The sequence below is a fragment of the Leptodactylus fuscus genome, chromosome 1, assembly GCF_031893055.1.
Source record: "Leptodactylus fuscus isolate aLepFus1 chromosome 1, aLepFus1.hap2, whole genome shotgun sequence".
In the NCBI taxonomy this organism is placed as follows: domain Eukaryota; kingdom Metazoa; phylum Chordata; class Amphibia; order Anura; family Leptodactylidae; genus Leptodactylus; species Leptodactylus fuscus.
The window spans coordinates 37671640-37698999 of record NC_134265.1 but is presented as its reverse complement, the minus strand read 5'-3'; the positions used below and the strand labels follow the sequence as shown (position 1 = coordinate 37698999).

General features: G+C 44.2%; 1 protein-coding gene across 4 annotated transcripts in view; it reads left to right on the top strand.

Annotated features, from left to right (window-relative positions):
• LOC142198676 (uncharacterized) overlaps window positions 1-27360 on the top strand; it is a 168067-nt gene that overhangs the window by 87132 nt on the left and 53575 nt on the right. For all 4 annotated transcript variants that reach the window (XM_075269718.1, XM_075269717.1, XM_075269715.1 and 1 more), the window contains exons 7-11: window positions 2045-2264; window positions 6055-6282; window positions 8845-8986; window positions 22843-23012; window positions 26496-26611. In XM_075269718.1, coding sequence (XP_075125819.1) covers window positions 2045-2264; window positions 6055-6282; window positions 8845-8986; window positions 22843-23012; window positions 26496-26611 — 876 coding nt within the window. The remainder of the gene's footprint in view (window positions 1-2044; window positions 2265-6054; window positions 6283-8844; window positions 8987-22842; window positions 23013-26495; window positions 26612-27360) is intronic.

Genomic DNA, 27360 nt, shown 5'->3' with positions numbered 1-27360 from the left:
ACTCCATGGACTTAGTGGAGATTTTAGTCAAAGTGTGAGGCTCACACTTTGACTAAAATCTCCACTAAGTCCATGGAGTGAATGACAGTAGTCAGTTGTTGCACTTGAAAAAGGGCATAAGCCCGAAACGCGTTGTGCTCCATCTTTTTGAATTAAAGCATTGTCCGAACAATTGGTCGAGCGCGGTGATTCTTATTTGTACTTCGGTCCTTATCTAATCATAATAGGAGAGGGTCTGGTAAGTAAAGTGTGCCTGTTTGAGACTAAGCTTTGACACTCCTGAAAAGGGGGTTGTAACATGGAAAAATATCTATCTTCACTGGATGAATGGTCCAAAAAATAGAAACTACAGTTCTATGTTTCCAAATGTAAGATCAGCCAGGACTTCAGAAAAGAAGAATTTAGTGGTCCTGATATCTGAAAACCTAAAAATGAGCGCACAGTGCAACTAAGCAGTGGAGAAAGCAAGTAGGATGTGCAGCTGTATAGCTAGAGGTATAACCTGTAGGATGCTCAGTGGTATAGATAGAGGTACAACCAGTAGGATGCCGGGCTGTATAGCTAGAGGTATAATCGGTAAGATGCTCTGCTGTATAACTAGAGATATAACCAGTAGATTCATTGGTGGTATAGCTTAGAAGAATAACCAGTAGGATGCTCAGCTGTATAGGTATAACAAGTAGGGTGCTATACTGTACAGTTGGAGATATTAACCGTAAGATGCTAGCTGTATAGGTAGAGGCATAACCAGTAGAGATGAGCAAACAGCATTCGATTGAATAGCTATGCCATCGAATATCAGGCTGTTCGAGATATTCGATTCCAATCGAATACCACGCGGCACACGCACTAAAAATTTGTTTCCCCTCCCACCTTCCCTGGCGCTTTTTTTTACACCAATAACTGTGCAGGGGAGGAGGGATAGGAAGTAGGAAAACGTAGGCATCGAAAAAAAAATCGGAAAAAGTATTTGGCTGGCTAAATCAGGTGACCTCCACTTTATACGAATAATGGATTTCAGATTCAGTTCATATGAGACTGTGAACTATGTGACTGTGAGACAGGGATAGAGGTACTGGCAGGGTTAGCTAGGGATTAGCTTTATTTAGGTAAGAATCTTACTCAAACAGGTCTTTGGGGCTCTATATACCTTGACTTCCAAGTGCTGTGACCTTGCCAGCCCGAGATACATGCAAGAGTATGGTCAATGCATTCCTATGGGAAAAAGTCAGCTCCCGCATACCGCAAGTTGCCAGCAATTCCGACTAGCATATGGATCGCTGCTTTAAAACAAAACATCCCCAAAAAACTAACAGTTTTTGGGATACTCTGTCATAAGATGTCTATCCTGTATATGTGTCTTTGTGCTGCCACCCAAAGGTCGTTTTGTAAATTGCAGCCTGTCAAGGATTTTGCTCAGAATATTGTATTTGTTAAGCTAAGGGTTGGCACATCTGTATGAGCATCTGTTCATGATACGGGCTTGGACTGGCATTGATATATTTACATTGAACTTACTCTCGCATTTAGCTCGGGCTGGCAAGGTCTCATCACTTTCAAACTTCACCTGCAAGCACATCTCGTGGCAGCCCATTATATGCTAGTCGGGATCCCTGGCCGCTTGCGTTATGCGGGAGCTGCCTTTTTCTCATAGGAATGCATTGACCAGCGTTGATTGGCAGAATGTTATACAGTGTATAGCATTGGCCAATCAATGCTGGTTCTGCCGGAGGCTCGTCTGTGAGGAGGCGGAGTCTAAGATCGGTCCACAGCAGTCTCCATTCTGGTCCGATCCCAGGTATAGCAGAGTTGAGTGCACAGCTCTGCTACATCTCAGGTGTAGTAGAGCTGTACGCTCAACTCTGCTACATCTGATATGTAATGTAATATATAATGTATATAATATATTATATAATACTGCTCCTATGTACAAGAATATAACTATTTTATAATACTGCCCCTATGTACAAGAATATAGGATAACTGCTATAGTATCCACGTATACCATGTACATGGTACATTTGTTATTTTGCCTCTTTTCCAGAAATCACATGTGTATAAGAAGACTCTACAAGCCTTAATCTACCCCATTTCCTGCACTACCCCTCACAACTTTGAGGTATGGACTGCCACGACTCCCACCTACTGCTATGAATGTGAAGGCCTGCTGTGGGGAATAGCCAGGCAAGGAATGCGCTGCAGCGAATGTGGCGTCAAGTGTCATGAGAAGTGCCAAGATTTATTGAACGCCGATTGCCTGCAACGTAAGTGACTCCCCAACTGCACCCTGTAAGAGCACCTGCTTATTACTGCCCACATTTGCTGTATTTGCAGTGACCTACCCAGCCTCTTGTCTCTATTCCGGACCCGCTGACCATACCCAGCCCTTGGGTACAGCGCGTGGCCTTGTTTAACCTTTTGCTGCCAGCTGTGTACATGTTTCAGATTGCAGAATTTTGCACCACTGAGTCACCTGTAAAAGTTGTCAGACTGTTCTCTTGTGTCTGCCACCTGCCTTGCACTTGTAAAAGTGACACTAGAGACTATAATTTCGCTTCCAGTCGGACGTCTCACCCCTTTTGAGTTAATCACCACTCTGTGTTTGATGCACTCCCGCCATGACATTTGCTTCTGTTTATCTTCAGCCTGAAATTACAGAATCGGCCCATTGTACTTTTATCTCTTGCTCTGTGATGTTTTATTTAAGGTGGACCGTCACAATTGGTTTATTTTACCCTTAAAGGGGTTTTCTGGCCCCAAAAAATAGCTCATAGAGAGCGGACTTAAAGGGGTTTACTGTCCCCAAAAAATAGTTTATAGAGAGCGGACTTAAAGGGGTTTTCCGGACCGAAATTATTATTTCATATTGATGACTTATTCACAAGATAGGTCACCACTATGAGATGTGTCAGTGTCAGATACCAAGACCCCACACAGATCAGCTGACAGATCACATGCTGATGAATTTTACTGTGGATAGGTTAACAGTAGGAAAAATGTTGGCATGGAAAATCCCACTAAATCCTCTTTGCTGGGCTCTGCTTGTGGTGGTCCTGGTGACCACTGCGGCCATTTTCTGGCATCAACAGTCATGCGTGGTAGTCGGGTACATCTCCGCTTCAACAGCTTCTCTGCGCCAGGTCCTGGTGTTGGTTTGACGTAGTGTGTGCCAGATTCAGGAGCAGTACAGGTCCGATGAATCCTAAGAGTGGTAAGTATGGAGAAGCATTGTTTCTGCTGTATAGGGGCTGGGGGCATTATACTGTACGGAAGATAATGAGGGGGCATTATAATGTGTAGGGACACTTAGGGAGCAGTATAGTGTTTGGGAGTGATTATAAGGCTTTATACTGCCTATGCCCTAGCTTTGTAAGGCCTCGTTTACACGGGGCACAGGACCACGTATTTTGGTCCTGATTCTGATGCGGGAAGTCGCGTCTGAATAGGACCAAAATGCGCTTGCCGCGACAGTCGCGGCTTCCCGCTCCGGAGTAGGCTCAAATGAATGGGCCTAGTCCGGAGGGTGCTGTCGCGAGGCGGACGCCGGGGCTGACTCAGCCGCAGAATCCGCCTAAAGAAAGGACAGCTCGCTTATTTTTACCGTGAGCCGGAACATACCGCTCGCGGTAAAAAGTAAGCTAGCGGTCTACATAGACCTTTATTGTGAGGGGGCGGACTCTGAGGCGAATTCGGCGTCAGAATCTGCCCCCTCTTGCCCCGTGTGAACGAGCCCTAAGGCTTTGTACTACCCCTGTCGCTAATCTTTTTCATAAAGGGGAAGCAAAGGGATCAGACGGCTCAAATCCATCCTGTTGGGCCTTTGCTAGGGGTCTCCCTCATGGTACAGACTCGAATTAGATCCTGCCAAAATTAGCTAAAAATAAATATATCCGAGGAGTAAGAGCGGTCGGGTCCATGTCAGAAATCTGATGTGTACCCATGGCGGTAGATCTGATCAGACGTCATGAACACTGTGTGGTGGCTGGTACGATGGGGCGCTTTATTGGTGTTGCCATAGAGATTGGAGTGACTGCTCCATGATAAGAGGGGCCCTTCAAGATGGTAAAACCGTTTCTATGGCTGCCTACATGATAAAAAGGTTCATGACTCTATACTCTACAGATTGATAAGAAACTGCAGAAGATTGTAAGGAGGGTCCTTGAAGAAATGTATTATTATTATTGTACATCTCTGCTCGAATCCATCTCAGCGAATGTAACACAGATGGGAGGAATGTAAGAAAGAAGGAAGACGCATTTCCTCAAGAGTCACCTCTTATACATGACACTGGGCTATGAATTGAAGATCAGATTAACTCTCTTCTTATATTGTATTCTTCTGTAATGCAGCCAGCAGTGTAAAGTATGGTGGTTTGCTTCAGTAAAGGATATGCCATGGGTAGTGCATGCTCAGCTCAACACTGAACAAACAGGGAGTGACAGTGAAAACGGCCATGGACATTAGATTGATTTCAGCCAAAGCCACTGATATGACTAGCAAATCATCTAATGTCTATGGGGGTATCCGAGGTGTCTCCCAGTGGTCGATGACAGAGGGAAAGAAGGTCCAGCCATATCAATTTCTCTTTTTTTCTTTTGAGAAGACTTGCACGCTTGGTCAAGTGTGCATGTGCATGAGGATGTCAGGAGGACTTTAGATCAGACACGCAAGCGTCTTGCTGACAGTTATCATCTTAAAGGGATCCTAGCATTAAAACTTAACTTTTTCTGCCTACCATGTAGGAATAACCTTAAGAAAGGCTATTCGTCTCCTACCTTTAGAAGTCTTCTCCGCAGCGCCGTTCAATATATAATCCGGTTTTCGACGGTATGTAAATGAGTTCTCTGGCAGCACTGGGGGCGTCCCCAATGCTGCCAGAGAACTCTCCAGCGCCGCCTCCATCTTCTTCAGGAATGGGGTCTTCATGCGTCTTCTTCCGGGGGTTGGCTTCAAACTTCTAGGCCTTGGGACTAGGGCAAAGCCGACTGAGCATGCCCGTTGACCACAAGAAAATGGCCACTTACACAGTATTGTAAGCAGCCATTTTTTGGTGTATGGCAGGCATGCGCAGTCGGCTGCCCGAGGTATAGAAGTTTGAAGCCACTGCCGGAAGAAGACGCGAAGAAGACCTGTTCCTGAAGAAGATGGAGGCGTCGCTGGAGAGTTTTCTCACAGCATTGGGGATGCCCCAAGTGCTGTTTGAGCGCTGGCGCCCGCCCCCAGTGCTGTGAGAGAACTCATTTGCATACCGCAAAATCCAGATCATATACCGAACAGCAGCACGTGAAGACATCTAAAGGTAGGAGAAGAATAGCCTTTCTTAAGGCTATTCCTATATGGTAGGCAGAAAAAATTAAGTTTTAATGATAGGATCCCTTTAAGTGTATGAACAATCTTAGGCCTGGTTCACATCTGTGTTCAGGGAGTCCACTTGTGGACCCCAAACGGAAGCCTATATGCATGAAAAAGCGATTACCTTAAGGAAACCCTGGACCTCATAGACTATAATGAGGTCCATGTTGTTTTCGCACAAAACAGGAGGAGAGAAAAGTGCTGCTTGCAGGACTCTTCTCTCTGCATGTAACATGTGGAAACCACACGGACCCCATTATAGTCTATGGGGTTCGCGGGTTTCCTTTACGTAACTGCTTTTTAATGCGTATAGACTTCTGTTCAGGGGAGTCCCCAAGCGCACTCCCTGAACAGAAACCTGAACGCAGATGTGAACCAAGCCTTAGATCTGAGATCCTGTACCTGATAGATAACTGAGATCTTTAGCTCTGGATCTGACTGGTGTCTAAGATGGTACACCAACAAAATTCTGAATATTGGCACCAAATTTATGTAAACTCTCTTCTTTTAGGTCATAGACTATATCTTGGAATAACTAAAAATGTTTAGGTGTCTAGAAAAGCTGGGTCATAACACCTATGGAACCTATATTGGCATTGGTATAAGTATCTTGACAGAAGAGGTTGACTTAAGGTCTGGAGATGTCTTGAGGTTTGGTGTCCTTCCATACTTCATGCAATCTGGGCATTGATGTCTCTGCAGGTGCAGCAGAGAAGAGCTCCAAGCATGGAGCAGAGGACCGCACCCAGAACATTATCATGGCTATGAAGGATCGAATGAAGATCAGGGAAAGGAACAAACCAGAGATCTTTGAGGTCATCAGAGATGTCTTCAGTGTGAGCAAAGTTGCCCATGCCCAGCAGATGAAGACTGTGAAGCAAAGTGTCCTGGATGGCACATCAAAATGGTCTGCCAAGATCACCATCACAGGTGAGGGTGTTGTGGATGTCTTTGATGTCCATTTTAGATGGGGGTTGTTGAGGTCAGAGGGCCCTATAACAGTAAGTAGTGCTGTATGTAGCGACAAAAGCAGTTTAGATGTGTAGAGAATATTCCACACCGCTGCTTTTTGTCTCCATATACAGAATGTACAGTATAATGCTGCTAGCAAAAGGTCTGTAGTGACAACTGTGACATCATGGCAACTACTCTAAATAGCATCTGTATTCTGGGACAGGTCCAGGGGGAGCCACTGTGGGGAGCAGGAGTGTAACATGTAACCATGGTGCCCCGTAGCAAATTTTGGAATGGGGACCCCACTCCACCATGCCCGCCTTCAGCATCAAGTTCAGAAAAAGAAAACCTTATGATTATTTCGGTCTTCATTAAACCCAGGGATAATTTACACAATGATGTCCTAGTACGATGTAATGTACATAGTGATGTCATAGTCTGTCACAGATGTCACAGTAAAGGGATAATATACACAGTGATGTCACAGTACAGGGATAATGCATATAATGGTGTCACAGTACAGGGATAATACACACACTGATGTCACAGTACAGGGATAATACACACAGTGATGTCACAGTAAAGGGCTAATAAGCACTGTGATGTCACAGTACAGGGATAATGCACATAATGGTGTCACAGTACAGGATGATGTACACAGTGATGTCACAGTACAGGATGAGGTACACAGTGATGTCACAGTACAGGATGATGTACACAGTGATGTCACAGTACAGGGATAATACACACAGTGATGTCACAGTACAGGGATAATAAACACAGTGATGTCACAGTACAGGGGTAATACACACAGTGATGTCACAGTACAGAGATAATGCACACAGTGATGTCACAGTACAGGGATAATACACACAGTGATGTTACAGTACAGGGATAATACACACAGTGATGTCACAGTACAGGGATAATACACACAGTGATGTTACAGTACAGAGATAATACACACAGTGATGTCACAGTACAGGGCTAATATACACAGTGATGTCACAGTACAGGGATAATAAACACTGATGTCACAGTACAGGATAATACACACAGTGAGGTCACAGTACAGGGATAATAAACACAGTGAGGTCACAGTACAGAGATAATACACACAGTGATGTCACAGTACAGGGATAATACACACAGTGATGTCACAGTACAGGGATAATACACACAGTGATGTCACAGTACAGGGATAATACACACAGTGATGTCACAGTACAGGGATAATACACACAGTGATGTCACAGTACAGGGATAATACACACAGTGATGTCACAGTACAGGGATAATACACACAGTGATGTCACAGTACAGGGATAATACACACAGTGATGTTACAGTACAGGGATAATACACACAGTGATGTCACAGTACAGGGATAATACACACAGTGATGTCACAGTACAGGGATAATACACACAGTGATGTCACAGTACAGGGATAATACACACAGTGATGTCACAGTACAGGGATAATACACACAGTGATGTCACAGTACAGGGATAATACACACAGTGATGTCACAGTACAGGGATAATACACACAGTGATGTCACAGTACAGGGATAATACACACAGTGATGTCACAGTACAGGGATAAAACACACAGTGATGTCACAGTACAGGGATAATACACACAGTGATGTTACAGTACAGAGATAATACACACAGTGATGTCACAGTACAGGGCTAATATACACAGTGATGTCACAGTACAGGGGTAATACACACAGTGATGTCACAGTACAGGGATAATAAACACTGATGTCACAGTACAGGGATAATACACACAGTGATGTTACAGTACAGGGATAATAAACACTGATGTTACAGTACAGAGATAATACACACAGTGATGTCACAGTACAGGGCTAATATACACAGTGATGTCACAGTACAGGTATAATACACACAGTGATGTCACAGTACAGGGATAATACACACAGTGATGTCACAGTACAGGGATAATACACACAGTGATGTCACAGTACAGGGATAATACACACAGTGATGTCACAGTACAGAGATAATACACACAGTGATGTCACAGTACAGGGATAATACACACAGTGATGTCACAGTACAGAGATAATATACACAGTGATGTCACAGTACAGGGCTAATACACACAGAGATGTCACAGTAACATAGTACAGGATAATGCACACAGTGATGTCGTGGTACAGGGATAATAAACAGAGTGATGGCACAATGTATGGATATCACACAATTAAAAATCACCATGGAAATTGTGACATCACTGTATCCAAATCAAAATATTTACAGAGTCACTTTCTGCACCAGATATCTGAGCGGACACGAGCTCCAAAGTTGTGTTGGGCTCTGTAGCCGCTGCCATGTCTGCTACCTTTGTAGTCATTCCCATGATGATTGTTGGATTGCCATGAAGATACCATCCATTACATGAAATACTGCAGCTCCTGAACACAGTGCTCCAACTATGGGGGAGAGTTGTACCTCCATAACTGAAAGCAGAAGTCTGTCTTACACAATATTCCTTTCCTTCTAGTTCTCTGCGCTCAGGGCCTTCAAGCCAAGGACAAGACGGGTTCAAGCGATCCCTATGTCACCGTCCAAGTGGGCAAAACCAAGAAGAGAACAAAGACGATCTATGGCAACCTGAACCCCGTGTGGGAGGAGAAGTTCCATTTGTAAGTCTTGCGCATGATGTGTCACAATTCTGCGGCTTTCTAATAGTGTATCAGTCGGGGTCTAGATAGAACTTTCCTTTCCTTACCTGTAAGCTTTTACTTGCACTTGTGCATTGACTTCAGCCTTGTCAGCAAGACTAAGTCAGGTCAGATTGTTAGTACCTTGACATGATTAAGAATATTCCTATTCATTGAGGCAAGCAGAGATACTGACAATGGTGATAGATTGATACATAGCGTATATTAGAAAGTAGGACATTACACAATTCTAGGCTAGTGTGACATGGCAACTCTGGTTGCGACTCCCACTGTGTCGCCGTGTGACTCTCACTAACGTAAGTCAATGCCGTTGCATTAAGATCTAGGACAGGTGATCCCGACTTCAAGACGCAAAGGAATTAAGCAGTGTTCGATTTCTTTGTAAAGGTGAGTTGCAGTCACAACGTCTTTTTGGTTAGTGAAGGAGTCCAAGAGCAGGAACCTTCATACCACAGTGCCTTACTTAGGAGGTTGTCCAGGATTTGAGAAACCGCGCCATACCTGTCCATGGATTGGTATTGCATTTATCTATCGAGATCAGATCTATTCCAGTGAATGGGGCTGAGCTGCAATACCACACACAACCTGTGGACAGCGGTAGTGCTGTATCTGTGACAAAACAACCATGTTTATCTAATCCTGGACAACCCCCTGTGTCACTTTTCAGGGTTCCCATTCCATACTGAAGGTAGTGCCCTCTGTTCCCTGTGTAGGGGGAGCTGCTTTTTGTTTTTGCCCCGCTGATCTGTTTTCATGTACAGATGTTAAGTTACGATACATCCTGCTCCTCCTGTCCTACATGAATGTTTGCAGCAGAGCTGATAATGGTTGTGTCAGGAGTAATCTCTCTTGGTGCAGACCCCGTGCTCCCTAGGGGGCTGTGGCTCTCATAGAAGGATTGTATTATGCGCTGGCAGTGGCCCCCGGGCTCAGAGAAGAACTGCGTGTGTCTTTGCAGCACGTCTTGCTGCGCAGCGTTAGATCACAGAGCAGTTTAATCCCTCATTAAGGCTGGCTGTGCTGTATCGAGAGGCTCGCCTCTGAATCATGGGCCCCGGGCTGAGAACACAACACTTTACAAGCCATTGCTGCCTTCACATTTATTTACTACGTTGTGGCGAGGGAAGAGACAACGACGGCGTTCAGTTTAGTGTCGGTATTACAGTACGATTCTGGTGGATCCTCTTAGTCTATTTCAGGGCGTACTATAATGTCCACCCATCACCCTTCCATACCAACTAACATACAGGGGATCAATATTTTCCTACACATTGAAGTGTACTCTCCTACTGCAGCACAGAGTATCTCAGGAAGGGAACATGCTCGTCTTTTTGGAAGCTTACAATACCAACTAAATACATGAAATCAATATGATTGTAGATAGTTTTCTATATGCAGTAGTATACTCTGTCAAGCCTGAAACCGTGTACTCAGCAGCACAGAGTATTTCAGGAGGGAATATATGCTCGAGCAATAGATTGAGAGTTTAGTAGTAGAAAGAGTGAGGACTTCCAAGCAGCACAGAGTATTTCATGATTGGAATCAGCCGATCTTATGGGAAATAGTCAGAGAAGGACACAGTGGATGGAGTCTATAGCAGCACAAAGTATTTCAGAAGTAAGTAAGTAAGTTGATTTTGCGGGGCCAACCCGGGAAGCATGTAAAAGTAGGGTCTCCAGCAGCACCAAGTATTTCAGGAGGGAAATAAGCTGATCTTTGGGAAAATGGAGAATAACAGTGGAAAGAAAAGGGTCCCAAGCAGCACAGAGTATTTCAGGAGAGGAATGTGTTAATCTTTTTTGGAAGCAAATTACTGAATGTTGTGTAGAAGAAATAACAGAGGGTCTCTGCTGCACCCTAAAAATTTTCTGGGTGGGAACATATTGCTTTTTGGGCAGGTCACAGACTGAGAAGTACTGAGCAGCACAGAGTATGTCAGAAGGGAAATGAACAGATCTCATGGTAGAAAGACCTAACAGTAATACAGCAGCACAGAGGATTTCAGGAGAGCCTGATACCTTGTGGGGTCAGACTCGCAGTATCATGGATGTTCCCTCCGTGGTCTTCCTCCTCTCCGCAGCTCTGTCCTTGCCTCCCATTATTTCTGAGCTTCCTCCTGTGACTCGTTTCGGGGAAGTCATGTCATTGTCCCGCTGATGAGCTGTGATTTTCCTTTGTGCTCTGTTCACACTTTGCTATTTGTGGAGCAACATTAAAGCCACTAATGAATCATTGCGCAAATTACAGCGGCAACTAAAAATGAACCCGAAAGTCTCTCCATAACATTATACAATTATTACGTCTGTCAGAGGACGGCGCAGGGTGCGGATTATACCGCTATTAGGTTCTCTGTGGGGCAGGAGACGCTCGGCGGTGCCATCTAGTGGTCCATATGGCTAATTGGGGGCATCTATTAACCCCTCACTGCCTAAAAGACAGGCGTAAGATTTACTCCTCTTGCGAATGTATGGCTAGAGGTGTTCATAAACAGTAGATGAATGTCGATGGTTCCTGCAAAATTTTGGGAGATGAACTGGCCATCTAATATGTATAACTGTCCTGTGACAGCAGATGTCAGGGCTGTTGAATTTTAATACGCCGATCTTGTTTGCAAGCAGTCAGCCACCCGCAGGGGTTTCTGGCAGTGACTTATTTCTTCCTTCCCATTAAAGAGGTTGGAAAAACATGATTACTTTTTTAAAACAAACAGGGCCACACCTGTGTACAGGTTGTATGTGATATTGCAGCTAAGCTTCATTCACTTCATTAGGGATAAGCTGCAATACCACATATGACCAGTGAACAGCTGTGGCGCTGTTTTGAAAGAAGTCGGCCAACTTTGTTTAATCTCGGGTAACTCCTTTAAGAACATATTCACACTCAGCCAAACCAAGCATGCAAGTAAAAGGAATGGTGGTCGGATATATACCACCTATTATTTACATAGATTTGACTCTACCCCTTCACTCCCCTACAATGTCCAGTTAGTGCTTTCTTTGTCAGCCTTTGACAAGGGGAATGATAACACTCCATTATCCATACACTAGCATTTGCCCGCGACTTCGTCCGCGTGTCGTTTTTGGCGACGATCCGCCGGTGCCGGGATCTCGGCTGTGCTACATTTCTGTATGTGCGCATGTGGGAGCCCCCTTCCCCCCCAAATCTCTCTCCCATGTTCCCCCTTACCTGTTGCCCTTGGCCCACAGCACCCCAAATGCCTCTCCCGCGCCCACCTCTGCCCGTGCGCCCCCCGAACTCTTCTCCTGCCCTTTACTGCTGCACAGACCCGCCCAGACCACCCAAACCACTCTCCTGTACCAGCCCTGCAGCATGCCCCCGACCAGGCACCCAGACCTGAACCGTACAGTTCCCGCAGGGTACTCACCAACCCGGCACACCTGATAGACGTGTTGTGGCCCACACAGCGTGGCCGCATGTCCGCGTCTCCACGGTACTTGCGAGTAGCCACCATGTTCTCCGGCATGCACACTGTCCCTCGGGCAGCCCACACAATGCCGCGAACCTATCGGACAGTGGCTGAAGGACCTTGGATGACGTCATCTTAGGTCTTGAATCATACGCCGCTGCATTTAGCGCCATAGCAAGTAGCCTATGTTTCCTTCCAGGTGACCATCCAGGTATGTATGAAATTTCAGACAAATCCGTTCAGCCGTTTTGGCGTGATTGAGGAACAAACATCCAAACATTCACAATATTAGTAGGATAGGATTTCTAGTAGGAATAATAGAGGAACAATGCACGAATGCTCCATAATTACTGTTTTATAGCATTTGGTAAAACAGAATCTTTCTCTAGACACTGACATTGAAACAAGTTGTTGTCTGGGCTATAATGAATGTCTGTCTGGCTCCATCATTCGCGTCATCTCATGCGATGAGCTGATGTAGTAGCCTTTGTGAAGTGACAGGCCGCGGCTGCCGAGCGTTGGAGCATGTGTTTTAGTTGCCTGACTGCGTCCCTAATCCACATTAGCCGTGTCAGCCTCAGCCTGTGTGTTTTACGGTGACGCTTGCGTTCCAGTGTATGTTGGCATTTAGGTCACAATGTCCCGGCTTCTCCCTCTGCTCTGCACATTGTCGTCACATGTCAGCGCTCTGTCACCTCTTTGCTGGTGAGAATGAGATTACTCCAGTAGCTCCTCCTGTCTGCGCAGACATGGCGGTGATGAAATCCTGGCTATCTATTCCCACTCTCTGATTATTACATTAACCTCTTATAACCTGCAGAAATCTCATAGGGATAGGTATTGATTAAATCTCCCTAGTTTCTGTGTCTGGGCACGGCCTCGTCTCAATAGTCCACTGGCGACGGGCGAAAAATACCGCCAGATATGGATTAACTTTACAGGTGATTATAGATGAGGTGTATCACTTGCAGAATTTTTTGGGCTTGTTCACACGGGGCAAGAGGGGGGCGGATTTTAACATGGAATCCGCCTCAAAATCCGCCTCCTCACAATAGACGTCTATGCAGACCGCTAGCGTTCCTTTTTCCACTAACGTTTTTTTTTCACTAGTGGAAAAAGAAGCGACATGACCTTTCTTCAGGCGGATTCCGCCTCAGGAAGTCAATACAAGTCAGTGGGAGGCGGAAAAACTGCTAGCGCTTTGTGGCGTGGTTTTTGGCAAATAAAAAAAAAACCTCAAAAAACGCCAGGCGATTTTATTTATTTTTTATTTTTTATTTTTATTTTTTTCAAGGTCCATTCACTGTGCTGGAGGAAAAAACCTGAAACAAAAAAACGCTACAAAAAAGGTTCCTAATTCTTGAAGTGGATTTTTCCTGACCAAATTCCTTGACCGCAAAATCACGGCCGCAAAATAGCGCCGCGTATACGATCCACGCTCCCATTGAAATCAATGGGAGCGTGAACGGCCCGCAAAAGCTCACACGGTGTCTACATGCCACATCAAGCGGCACGTTACTCCGTGTGAACTCTCCCTAACACGTGTGAGCTAGCCCTTACAGACTATGGATAGTTTTGTTGGAGTCCAACACCCACATCCCACACAGATCAGCAGTTACAGAAGCCTGCGGGTGCTGGAACCTGCTAGTGATAAAGTGGCGCACACAGTACTGCTGCTATTCAAGTAATTGCAACAATGCAGCAGGCCCATCCTGGTTCCAGTGAAATGCAATGTTGCTTCTATGGCTTGTACTGGAGCAGTACTACATACTTCACCTGCACACTTGGATGCTTCTATAACAGCTGATCTGTACAGGGTCCAGATGTCTGACCCCCACAGATCACATGCTACAGACATGTCCACTCACCCTGAATTCCCTGAGACTCTCTGGGTCACTTGATAATTGATTAGTTTCTTTCACCAAGAAACCAAGTAAGGAGTAAGGTTGTTATTCTACTGACTGAGCCACAAGCTCTATTCATTTCAATAGAGAATTTTTTTTCTTCTACCAAACAGCAAGCTGTATATATAGGCCACTACATTGCAGAATTAAAAATATATTTTTATCTATATATCATACATATGCAGGGAAAGGAAAAGCTTGGAATGAGAGAAAACATATGTAATAAAATAAATTAAGATAAATCTTAGCCAGTTTATGAACATGAATTCATAACAGTAGTGAAGCCATGTCATTTACCGGGATAAAAAATATCCTATGTGTTAATCAAGGTTACAAACTATCTGTATGCCGGATTTCATTCAAATCCGTTCAGCCGTTTTTGCATGATTGAGGAACAAACACACAAACTTTCACATTTATAATATTAGTAGGATCTCAATCTGCTCCTCCTGCTCTATAACATAATGTGGGCAGATGAAACTGCATTGCATTTTCATCATGGCTGCTTCTCTTTAAAGGGATTGTCCAGGTTGTTTAAAAAAAAAAAAAAAGACTGTATACTCACCCAGAAATTCCCATGGTTCCTGCTCATCTTGTTGACCTGCTATACATGTACATAGGACTGTTGCAGCCAACCATTGTCTTCTATGGTCTTGTACCACCATATTTACCGGAATTACTGAGGCCATTGACTGCCTGCAGCTGCCACATGCACGTATATAGCATGTCATCTCTTAAGGACACTATAAATGACTGGTAGCGTATTGCCCACAATGGCTGATGACATCATCATCACTACATACTGTTGTCTGCCCTTCCTGCCATTCTCTCCATCCATCGCGGTGAAAAGAAGATGATTGGACTAGATTGCTGAATCCATATCCAGCGCTGCAGATTACCCTCGATAAGACACCTCAAGGTCCCAGGGACCGACATTGATAACATAATTTGCAGGATGTTCCCCGGTGAGGGCGGCCGATAATCCCTCCTTGATTAGACGGCCTATGTAGAGTGGACATGGAGGACCCTTACAAAGGAAATCTTCCTCCAAGGATGACAAGATGATTATACGATGTGTAACCCAAGAGGGGGGAATATTATAACCTGGATCACCATCATCCTGTGAACAAGAGAAGATGATGGATCGTGATTAATGTCAAGAACCTCGTGTGCGAGATGGGAGATATAAATAATGTAAAAAATTCTGCAAAGCAAGAATACTTTCAGAAATAGAAGTGCCTACTAGTTTATGTTTGTCAGCTAAAAAAAGGAGGCTAAAGAAAAGAGAAATGCAAATCCCATTAATATTTGGTGTGACCTTTGCCCTTTGTCTTTCAACAATTCTTCTTGTTGCACTTGTTTTTGAAGGAACTCAGTAGGAAGTTTGTTCCCGCCATCTTGGAGAACTAAGCACAGATCTTCTTGCTCCAATCCTTCTGTCTCCTCATGTTATCCCAGACAGACTGGATGATGTTTGGATCAGGGCTCTGTGGGGGCCAGCTTACTGTGTAAGCGGCCATTTTTTTGTGGCCCGGGCATGTGCAGTTGGCTCTGCCCGAGGCCTAGAAAATTTAAACTCAGGACAGAAGAAGACACAGGGAGAGGGCGTTCCAGAAGAAGATGGAGCCGTCGCCGGAGAGTTCTATCGCAGCATTGGGGACGCCCCCAGTGCTGCGAGAGTACTCATTTGCATACTGAAGAAAACCCGGATTTCTACCGAACGGTGGCGCAGAGAAGACATCTAAAGATTGGGGAAGAATAGCCTTTCTCAGGGCTATTCCTACGTGTTAGTCAGAAAAATAGGGTATCCAATGATAGGATCACTTTAACCCTTTTTTTTTTTTTTTTTTTGCTGCCTCCCACTGCCCTTGTTTGTTCATTTTACATCTATAATGCATATTGGCATCTATCTGTTGTGGCACCGTGGCCATCAATGTGGCCTCAGTCTCCCCTCTGAAGAATCCATATACTATAACAATAACTGTATGTATATAGCGCCAGCATATTCCATGGCGGTTTACAAATCAGAGGGGACATGAACAGACAATACAATGTGACAATGCATTAACATATCAAATAATAGAATTGAAGGCCTTGCACACAAGAGCTTACAATCTTGGGAGACGCGAGAGGTCAGACGGCTTGTTTGCTACACTGGTCTGGCCATCTTTTAATAAATAAGGCCATAGAACTGATGCTGTATGAGCCGTCACCTGCCGGTATCTGTGAATATAGACGCTAAGTGCATGGAGCACACCCCAGTGCTCGGACGCTCTACCTGTGGCAAATCTATTAGATTATAAGTCTTATTGGTGCAGGGGCAGCAGATGAGAATGAATGTCATCTGTAAATGGCTCCCTCATATGCTGAAACCAGATCAAGACTTCCAGTATCTAATGAAGACGAATAGGAATGTGGACACCGGAGGATGACAATGTTAGTGTCATGTACAATGATGGCTTGAAAAATTGTTCCTGTCTTCTGTAGACATAGCATAGAAGAGCTCATATATCTGTCCGAGGTGATCATTGATCAGTATTTTGTTGGACTCGGGGGTAACGATAACTTCTTCCGCTTCTATGACATTGTAGATAGGATGGTAGATGATAGTCATTGTCTATAAAGCTGCATCAGGATGACTTGTGTGCGGTAGATAGGTAGGATAACATGAGAATTGGTTCTGTCTATTCTGGACTAGGTTAGATGACCATAGGGTCCTGTATGTTGTGATGGCATGACCATGTCGATGAATAGGAGAACATTCTATATAGAACAATCCTATCCTATCCTCCTAATATTATAAATGTGAATGTTTGTGGGTTTGTTCCTCGATCACGCAAAACCGGCTGAACGGATTTGGATGATATTTGGCACATAGATAGTTTGTAACCTCAATTAACACATAGGCTACTTTTTATCCTGGTAAATGTCATGGCTTCATGGCTGTTATGAATTTATGTTCATATACTATATTAAACTGCTGTTGCCTGCAGCTTATCTCAGCTAATTGCAGATCTGTTATCTCTCTATGTAACCACATTGATAACACTGTGTTCATTGTGTACATGCATTTGCATATTATCTGATCTGCTCCAGTGCTGAGACACTGACATGGGAAAACCCCTTTAATCCAAATTGGCAGTTTGCCAATTTTAAACATGCAGGGAAAAACAAAGTTTAATTTGTCACAAAACTCTAAAACATCAAAAGATATGAAGGTAGTCAGAAGTGAACAGACTTCTCCTCAAGCCGAGCTCAGGGGGATTGAGCAAGCTAGGCATCAAGCGGCTCTTACAGCAGGCAAATCATCAACGCCAGCAACCCGCTCATTATATGGCGTCCCATCAAGCTGCTGAGATGCCGGAATAATCACAGGCATGGCTTGAGGAACAAGTTCAGTGGCAGGCCAGCTTGAGAGCTGCCAAAACGCCGGAGCAGGCGAACCATCCACAGTAGCAATTTGCTGAATATAGGCGGATCATCGATGCCAACAACACGCAGACGAAGTCGCGGGCAGAGGCAAGTATATATTTATAGATATTCCATTTTGTATTAGAATTGATAACTATTAGATATTGCATATAGTGATGTAATTATAACGTGATGAGATGACCATTGATAGCCATTACTCGTTGTATATAGTGAGGAGATGACCATTGATAGCCATTACACGTTGTATATAGTGAGGAGATGACCATTGATAACTCTTTCGTGTTATATATGGATTTGCTTTTACAAAAATTGATAACCATTGTCTCTTGTTGGTGGGTATAATAACAAAACAATTGATCCTGTGTATAGTGGATGAGAATTGATCTCTATTGGGCCTTGCACACAGCAATGAGATGACTATTGGTTATGTAAGTAGGGGTGAAGAGGTGACTATTGATAATCATTGGGTATTGTGTCTAGCGATGAGGAGATAACTGGTAACCATTTTTTTTGCAGATATTAGAATTGTAATAGATAACAATTGATCCAGCATGTAATATATGTCAATGGATGACCTTTGGCTCCGGGACACAGTGATGAGATGACAATAGATAATAGATTTTGGAAGTATTAATGGAGAGGTTACAATTGATCCGGCATGTTATGTATGTCTATTGATAACCTTTTGGCTTCTGATTACAGTGATAAGATGTGAATAGATTATGGAAGGATTGGTGGAGAGGTGGTAATCAATCCTACATGTAATAGATGACAATTGATGACCTTTGGCTCCTGGATAGTTAATTCCTTAATGCTCCTGGAGGATATGCTGCTCCCGGCACCCCATAAAGCTCCATTTAGTTTTTTCACCCCTCTATTGCTCATTATTTCTTTTTCTGTAAGATCCTCCACATAATCCTGTCCTCCATCCTACTCCAGTGCAGTATGTGTAATGGGATCACGTATGGGTAAGACCACGCATATATAGAAGAGGTGCTGACCTTCGCGGGCTGTAATGAATCACTCTGAATACGTCTATTCACATAATCCGCAGCTGATAACTGCAATGTCTGAGCGGTGTAATACCCCGTCCTCACCGTTACATCCACCGCTACCGTATACGTTGCTCAGCAACAGATGGCAAAGTTATCTGTGGATGGGGAGAAGTAACCTGACGCAAATGTGTCCTGACAGAGCCGGCAGAAGCAGGACACAGGGAATGATTAGAACTTCGTCCCTCGACTTGTCGGATTGACGTTTCATTTCTTTCCTTGTGTTAGACTTTGGTGTCGCAGTTTGATGGCATGTCATATATTCATCGGGGAAGATCTGTCATTAGTATTATACTATCCGTGAATGTACGAGACATTGGACTCTTCTAGGTATGTTCTACATATTCACTTGGTAAGATAAAGATATTTAAAGGGGTTTTATGAGACTTTATTAATTGATGACCTATTGTAAGGATGGATAATCAGTTTATAAGTCCCGAATAGCCCCTTTAAGTTTCCCCTTCCCTTACTGCCCTTGCTCACTTTTGGGTGGTGGTAATGTAAGCCACATCCATACTGGCCAACTCAAGCAGTGCCCCAAAAAGTCGCAATAGAGTAGTCCCAGCACAGCAGGCATGTCTGGGCTCAGTAAACTGCTCCTGGATCTATGGGGCTGTCGTTGCTGTCCTGCTGCTGAACTTGTTCCCCAGCCTGTTCCGGCATCTCAGCAGCTCGTTGGGACGCCATATAATGAGCGTGTTGTTGGCGTTGATGATCCGCATGCTCCAGTGTTTCTGTAGCTCTCAAGCTGGCCTGCCATCGTACTCGTTCCTTGCGCTGTGCCTGTGATTGTTCCGGCATCTCAGCAGCTCGCTGGGAAGCTATATAATGAGCGTGTTGTTGGCGTTGATGATCCACATGCTCCGGCATTTCAGTAGCTCTCAAACTGGCCTGCCACTGAACTCGTTCCTTGCACTGTGTCTGTGATTGTTTTGGCATCTCAGCAGCTCGCTGGGACGCCATATAATGAGTGTGTTGTTGGCGTCGATAATCTGCATGCTCCGGTGTTTCGGCAGCTCTCAAGCTGGTTTGCCGCTGAACTTGTTCCTCGCACCGTGCCTGTGATTGTTCCGGCATTTCAGCAGCTCGCTGGGACACCATATAATAAGCGTGGTGTTGACTCCTCTAAATTTGAGACCCTCTGGCGGCCGTGGATCATATTTCAGGATTCGTCTGAGTTCTCTTCACTTTTTCCTTAAACTCTTTTCGGCTTGTCCCTTCTTGGGGTTTTTCTTTCACTCTTTTTCTTTGTTTTATATCGTTTGTCTTTCTACGTCCATGTCTCTTGATGTTGTCTTTCTTCCCTTTTGTTTCCTGTCTGTGTGGCGTATTGTCCTACCTCGGCTCTGTGTCTTGTTGGTCCCGCTACTGGGGCCGTGTTGAGTCTGTGGATGCGCCTCCTGTGTTTCCTGGGGTTGTTTGCTCTTGGCGCATGTTCATCCTATTTGACCCACTTCAGGTGGTGTTCTGTTGTTTCCAGAATATTGGACGTGCCCGTAGTTGGCTTTCTTTTAATACCCTGTATTTTTCTTTGTTTGATTGTTTGTCCCTTGTTATTTTTCTCTTTCTTTGAAAATTCAATAAAATTCAGTTTACACATAATAAGCGTGGTGTTGGCTCCGATGATCCCAGTCAAGGCCACTTGAGGAGAACTCTGTGACTTCTGGCTCCTTCATAGTTCTCGTTGTTTTAAAATTTTGCAACAAATTAGATTTTCTTTTTCCCGGCATGTTTAAAAGTAGCAGACTGACAATTTGGATTAAAGGTGTTTTCCCATCCAGTGTGTAAGCATTGCCTGGAACAGATTATATAATATGCAAATGCTTGTACAGAATGGACAGATGGTTAGCTGTGTGTCTACATAGAGAGATAACAAACCTGGCTTTATCAGAACCTGAGATAAGCTGCTACAAGAGCAGTGTAATATAGTACGTGAACATAAATTCATAACAGTCGTGAATCTGTGTCATTTACCGGGATAAAAAGTAGCCGGTGTGTTAATCCAGGTTAAAAACTCTCTCTATTTTTATCTATTTTTGGTGCACAGTTTTACATATTAAACTCCGCTCCCTTTTCAATATGTTAGACAAGGTACAAAAACTGCTAAAAAGTGTCTAAAACACACAGGAAAGGGTGTAGTGGTGTAAAACATGTACTCTAGTATTCTGGTGTGTATTTCTTAGTTTATCGGTCCCAATGTCTCTTTATACAGCACAAACTAAATGCAAAAGCAGAAAGGACTGGTGATGAAGAAGAAAATGTCTACATAGTTATCAGCTGTGGATATATCGTATGGATATGTGAGCGGAAAGTTTGCAACGGCATACAGTGATATCAGTTTAACAAATCTCATCCACATGCAGCAGAAAAATATTGGCACCTACGATGACATGCGGTGTGGATTAAATCCATGGCATGTCTGTTCTTTCTGTAGATTTTCGCAGTAGATTTACAAGGGTTAAAATCCATGACAAAATTAGCATTTAAAGCATATGAATGTGGACGCAGATTCATTGCAGAATTTGCATCGAAATCCACTATGGATTTCCCAGAACACGTGGAACGATGACGTTTTACCGCAGTAAACATGTAAAAGTCACATGACTCCATACGTCACGAGTTGTGCACAGTCCATACTGGCCTTGGAGGGTCACGTACACAGATATACCTTAATGCGGGGAGAAGGGCCTCTTTAATTAATGGCCTTGTATCTGAGCGCTACATGAAGATATTAGTGCGGTCGTACCGGAGCTGGAATTCCATTTGCATATTTTATTTCTTCGCCTCTGTGTGTGTTGTCGGCTTTAGATGTATTTTGACGAGTTATTGCCCCCCGGGACGCCGGGCTTCTAAATGCGTCTGATCATCTTGGCTCTGTCAGAGTCTGGGTTATTTCTTACCAGAGAGATCCCATGCCAGGACTGTAAATACAGATACCGCTGGGAAGAGCTTGTCTTTAATTAACACTGTGCGGGGTGGATGAGTTTTGTATGTGGCTGCAGGGTGGGCTCAATAACCCCCATGTAGAGAAGGTATCAAGCTATTGTGATGGACTGGATGTCAGATACTACAGTATGTATCCACACTTAAGAATATACCTCTGGTTCTGGATAGGTACTATAGGATTACATTTTTCGAGCACTGTGAAAACCATCAGCAAGTAGCTAAGCACACACATCGCTGTATACTTCAATAATCATAAGTCTCTGAGATCCACAGTGTCCAGACGCATGCCTGGTGTTTTAACACGTTAATGTGAACATGACCGTTTCTGCGCACCTATTCTAGCTGTGTGATATATAGAATAATATGATAATTGAGAGAAGCTGAACTCTGTGATATATAGGTTTACTGTATGTGAATGGATGACCATTCATTTGTGTCCAGTTTTTGCAGGGTGATCTGAATGGAGCCTAACTCACCTCTCCTGGGCTTCGGCGCGACTCCTTGTTCTCTTCAGGTCTTCTGACTGATATCTGGGACCACTGAGACCTATAATTGGGCACATGATAGCTGACGTCTCAGCAGTCCCTGACATCAGTCTGAATGCCCAAAGAAAACATGGCGTCTGAAGGTATAATAGCAGTTTTGCTTTGGACGTTTTGGGTCCAAATGAAATTGTCCATGCAGGAGATTTGATCTGTGTATCTTAGATCCAACCAGTAAGATCCATTAAGTAAATAACGCAAACGGGATTGTAAACCCACTTAGATGAAAGCAAACCCTGAACGCTGTTATTTTATTGGAAGTGGCCACAGAAATATAGACCTGCTGACTTGGAATGCTGCATTGACCTGTGTGACTACGTCACTTCATTTGGCTTGGTGTAAGCTTGTTTTACAGTCCAGATATCAGTCAGGTCTATAAGAATCAAAGCCCAGGAGATCAATAGAGACTTTATCCCAAATGGAAATTGATCACTGGGATGTCAAGTAACCCTTGTTTTACATTGTACTTGATAACGTAATTTTACCTTCTGTTTTTTTTGTTTTTTTGTTCCAGCGAGTGCCACAATTCTTCAGATCGGATCAAGGTTCGTGTCTGGGATGAGGATGATGATATCAAATCCCGTGTTAAGCAGAGGCTGAAGAGAGAGTCAGATGATTTCTTAGGACAGACCATCATTGAAGTCCGGACGTTGAGTGGGGAGATGGACGTCTGGTATAACCTAGGTGAGTCTATAGTTATATGGGCCTATAAGTCATCCAGTGATCCCATATATACTATACAATAACTCTGTATGCCTGTATGTGCATGACCCAAGATGCAGTTGTATGACCCTTCCCTTCCTAAGAGTAGGACATCGGTACTACGATGGTGAATTGAGTGCGGTATATACTGTATCATATACTCACATGAAAGGTGAAAGGGAGCAGCTGTAATAAATGATCATATACACACCTGGCATAACGTGGGCGAGCAATTATAACATAACCAAGCGTATAATGATAATTGTGTATGTCATCTATACCGTAGGTATGTAGCCATTATGTATAATTGTATACACATCTTTTATACCCTGTATGAGCAGCAGTTACACATTGTATATACGTCTGGTATAACCATGCTAATTGGTGGTGATATATATAATTGTATTAACATATGGTCCAACCTGAATGAACAGCGAAGATCTACAGTCATCTCTCCATCTGTCTAACGTGGGTGAACAGTGGTTATGTATAATAATACATATATGGTATAACTTGGGTGTGCTATGATTATATATAATTGTATATACATCTGGTATAACGTGGGTAAGCGGTGGCTATATATATAATCATACAAATATCTGGTATTACCTGGGTTTGCTATGATTATATATAATTTTATATACATCTGGTATAACATGGGTGAGCAGTGGCTATATGTAATTGTATATATGGTATAAGCTGGTCGTGCTATGATTGTATATAATTGTATATACATCTGGTAAAACATAGGTAAGCAGTGGCGATAGATAGATAGATAGATAGATAGATAGATAGATAGATAGAGAGACGGTATACGGCAGCAGCTGAACCCCGTTCGCTAGGGATATCGTAGAACAGCAAAAAAGGGATATCCTCAAGGTATGACCCAGTAGGAATGGAGGGATATGGGGTAGGTGCGCACAACCGAATGCTTCTGGACTGTTCTTCAACAGTTTATTACGCAGTGCACCAGGTTAGATTACCACTCGGTTTGTATTGCACTTGAAAAAGGGCTCTGCCCGAAACGCGTTGTGTGTAATAAATTGTTGAATAATTGTCCAGAGGTGTTCGGTTGTGCGCGACTACCCCATATCCCTCCCCCATATACCTCCATTCCTACCTGGTCATACCTTGAGGATATCCCTCATTTAGTGCTATTGATATTGAAAGGTCAGGGAGAGCATTGAAAAGATAGATGGGGTGATGGTCATGCAGGCCGCATTCATGCAAAATCTGTATCTGATACCTGGTACTGTGAATGTAGCAGTGCTGCACTTGCTCTGCTACCTCTTCATTGACTTCTATGGGACAGAGATCCCATAGAAGTGAATGGAATGGAGGCCTCACTTCTCCATTCACATAGGCACTTGTGGACCCCCATTGCCCTAAAGACTAGGAGTCCTAGTATTTGGACATTTAATAACTTCTGATATGATGACGATAAGGGCCTATTGTGGGACATCCCCTTGAAGACTGATACTAGGTTCACACTATCATCCAACTCTCCATCGTTTGGGTCCATATGACGACCCGAAAGACAGAGAGCCCATCTGCTAAAAAAGCGGTTACCCGCGGATCCCATAGACTATAATGGAGTCTGCCGGGTGCCCATTGGGTTTCTTCCATGCAGGACTCCTTTCTAGACAGAATCCGTAGCGGAGACTCCATTGCAGATGTGGACCTAGCCTTACATGGGCAAAACCATAAAACTCGCCTATAACCTATGGAGGATACCTGAAAAATCTTCCAGTTTGGCAGCGTTTTTTCGTCCTCCACCTTTTTGCATGTAGCAGGTGACCCCGCAGTTAATTACTCGGATTCGCCGTGCCCCTGCATGAGACATCACTGGGGAAATCGTACTCGCTCCATCTTTGTACTCAGCAAAGAGCGATTCATCTGCTCATTAGGAAGTTGTGGGATCTCATTGTGTTGTCATCCGCATGCAGACACCCAGAATCCTCTGTTCCCGTGTCTGACAGACACAGCGTGAGCACCATTAAAATGTGCTTCCCCTTTACCTAATGAGATGTTTGGCTTCAGATATCATTTTGGGGCAGTGGACGAATGTAAAATGGGATTACTCAGATTCACTTTATCTCTCGGGCTCGGTGTATAAATATGAGGTGCGGAGCTTCATAAGAGTTAATTGGAAGTCGCGGCGGAAGGTTACACGTATCATAAGACCTAATTAGGTATCTTACTGTCTGGAGATGAAATACTGGATGATAAGAGGAAGGTTATCAGTGGTATTGGCCGTGGTGGTGGGTGGGGGAGCCATGTGGAGATACCTGCTCCAAATTCTTAATAAGATTTCGGAGACTTTGATTTAAAAGGAAATTCTTCGTTTTGAGGTAAAACTTCACTTAAAATCAACAGAAAAATCTCAGTCAAGATGTAAATACCTTTTTTAACTTTTACTGGTTTTGACGGTGTGTTATCTGCTGACTGCCTCCATGACAGTGTGTTGGTTGCTGACATCCTCTATTGCAACAAGTCGCCTACCGATGGACCCCCTAGTATTGTGTTGACTGCCAGTGGTACTTGTAGTGATGTGTTGGCCACCACTGGCCCCCCTGACAGTGTTGTTGGCCACCACCTCCCCCAACAGTGTTGTTGGCCCCACTGAACCCTCCCATCAGTGTTATTTGCCACCACTGCCCCCCCCCCCCCCAATAGTGTTGCCGGCCACCACTGTCCCCCTATTAACAGTGTTGTTGCCCCCCACTGTCCTCCTACTAACAGTGTTGTCTGCCACCACTGTCCCCCCTACTAACAGTGTTATTTGCCACCACTGCCCCCCCAACAGTGTTGTCGCCCCCCACTGTCCTCCTACTAACAGTGTTGTTGCCCCCTACTGTCCTACTAACAGTGTTGTTGCCCCCTACTGTCCTCCTACTAACAGTGTTGTTGCCCCCCACTGTCCTCCTACTAACAGTGTTGTTGCCCCCTACTGTTCTCCTACTAACAGAGTTGTCGCCCCCCACTGTCCTCCTACTAACAGTGTTGTTGCCCCCCACTGTCCTCCTACTAACTGTTGTCGGCCACCACTGTCCCCTCTACTAACAGTGTTGTCAGCCACCACTGTCCCCCTACTAACAGTGTTCTCGCCCCCCACTGTCCTCCTACTAACAGTGTTGTTGCCCCCCACTGTCCTCCTACTAACAGTGTTGTTGCCCCCCACTGTCCTCCTTCTAACAGTGTTGTCGGCCACCACTGCCCCCCTATTAACAGTGTTGTCGCCCCCCCACTGTCCTCCTACTAACAGTGTTGTCGGCCACCACCTAACTCCCCCAACAGTGTTGTTGGCCACTACCAGTCCCCAATAACAGTATGTCGGCCACAGATGTCCCCATAGGCTTACTCAGTTGTAGGCCTGAATTCAATGTGGATGCATTTATTTGGATTGTATAATATATTTTAGGTTTAGTCTCGCTTGGTAATATTTGGATTTATGGTTTTTTTCAGAGAAGAGAACAGACAAGTCGGCCGTCTCTGGTGCTATTCGTCTACAGATTAACGTTGAAATTAAGGGCGAGGAGAAAGTAGCGCCATACCATGTCCAGTACACATGTTTACATGAGGTGAGTGATTCATATCTCTACTGGCCACGGCAAATTGAGTACAGAGTTTGAAGGGGTTGTGCAGGATTAGAAAACATGTCAGATTTCTTCTTTTGTAGGAAGTGACCTCATGTCTGCTGGTCACATGGTAATGTTACGGCTCAGTCCCATTAAAATGAATGAGCCTGAACTGCAACATGGCCATGTGACAAACAGACGCCATGTTTTCTAATACTGCACAATCCCTTTAGCTACCAGAACACACATTTCTAGTGTTTACTTCCCTTTCCATGACCCTTGGACCAGTTTCTTAGCCTTTTTTTTGCTTACAGTGCAGTTCCTCTGGAGCAAGGATCCCTATATTTTAGTAAAGGGAAGGGATCAACCAGGACTCTCCAGAAGTGGCTGTCCACATTAGTCAGCCAATCTATTGCTGATGGCGATGATCGCGTTTGTATGGTGGCTTTGTGTTTTCAGTCAACAGCTATCTAATGTGTAGTATCCTTAGGTTATGTTCACACAATAGACATTGCTTTTGAGGCGGTTTCTGCCTCAAAATCATAGCCAAATTCCACCATGGATCTGCTTACCAGACGTTGAAGTAGAACACTGGAAAATTGAGTAAAAGCTGCGATGGAAATGGAAGAAGAATTTGAGGTGGACTTCCCCTCTTCCATATGTACCTTGTGAACATAGCCTTAAACTACAGACGTTCGTCAATTACTCCACAGCCTTAAAGGGAGTCTGTCAGCAGGAAAATTGCTCTAAAT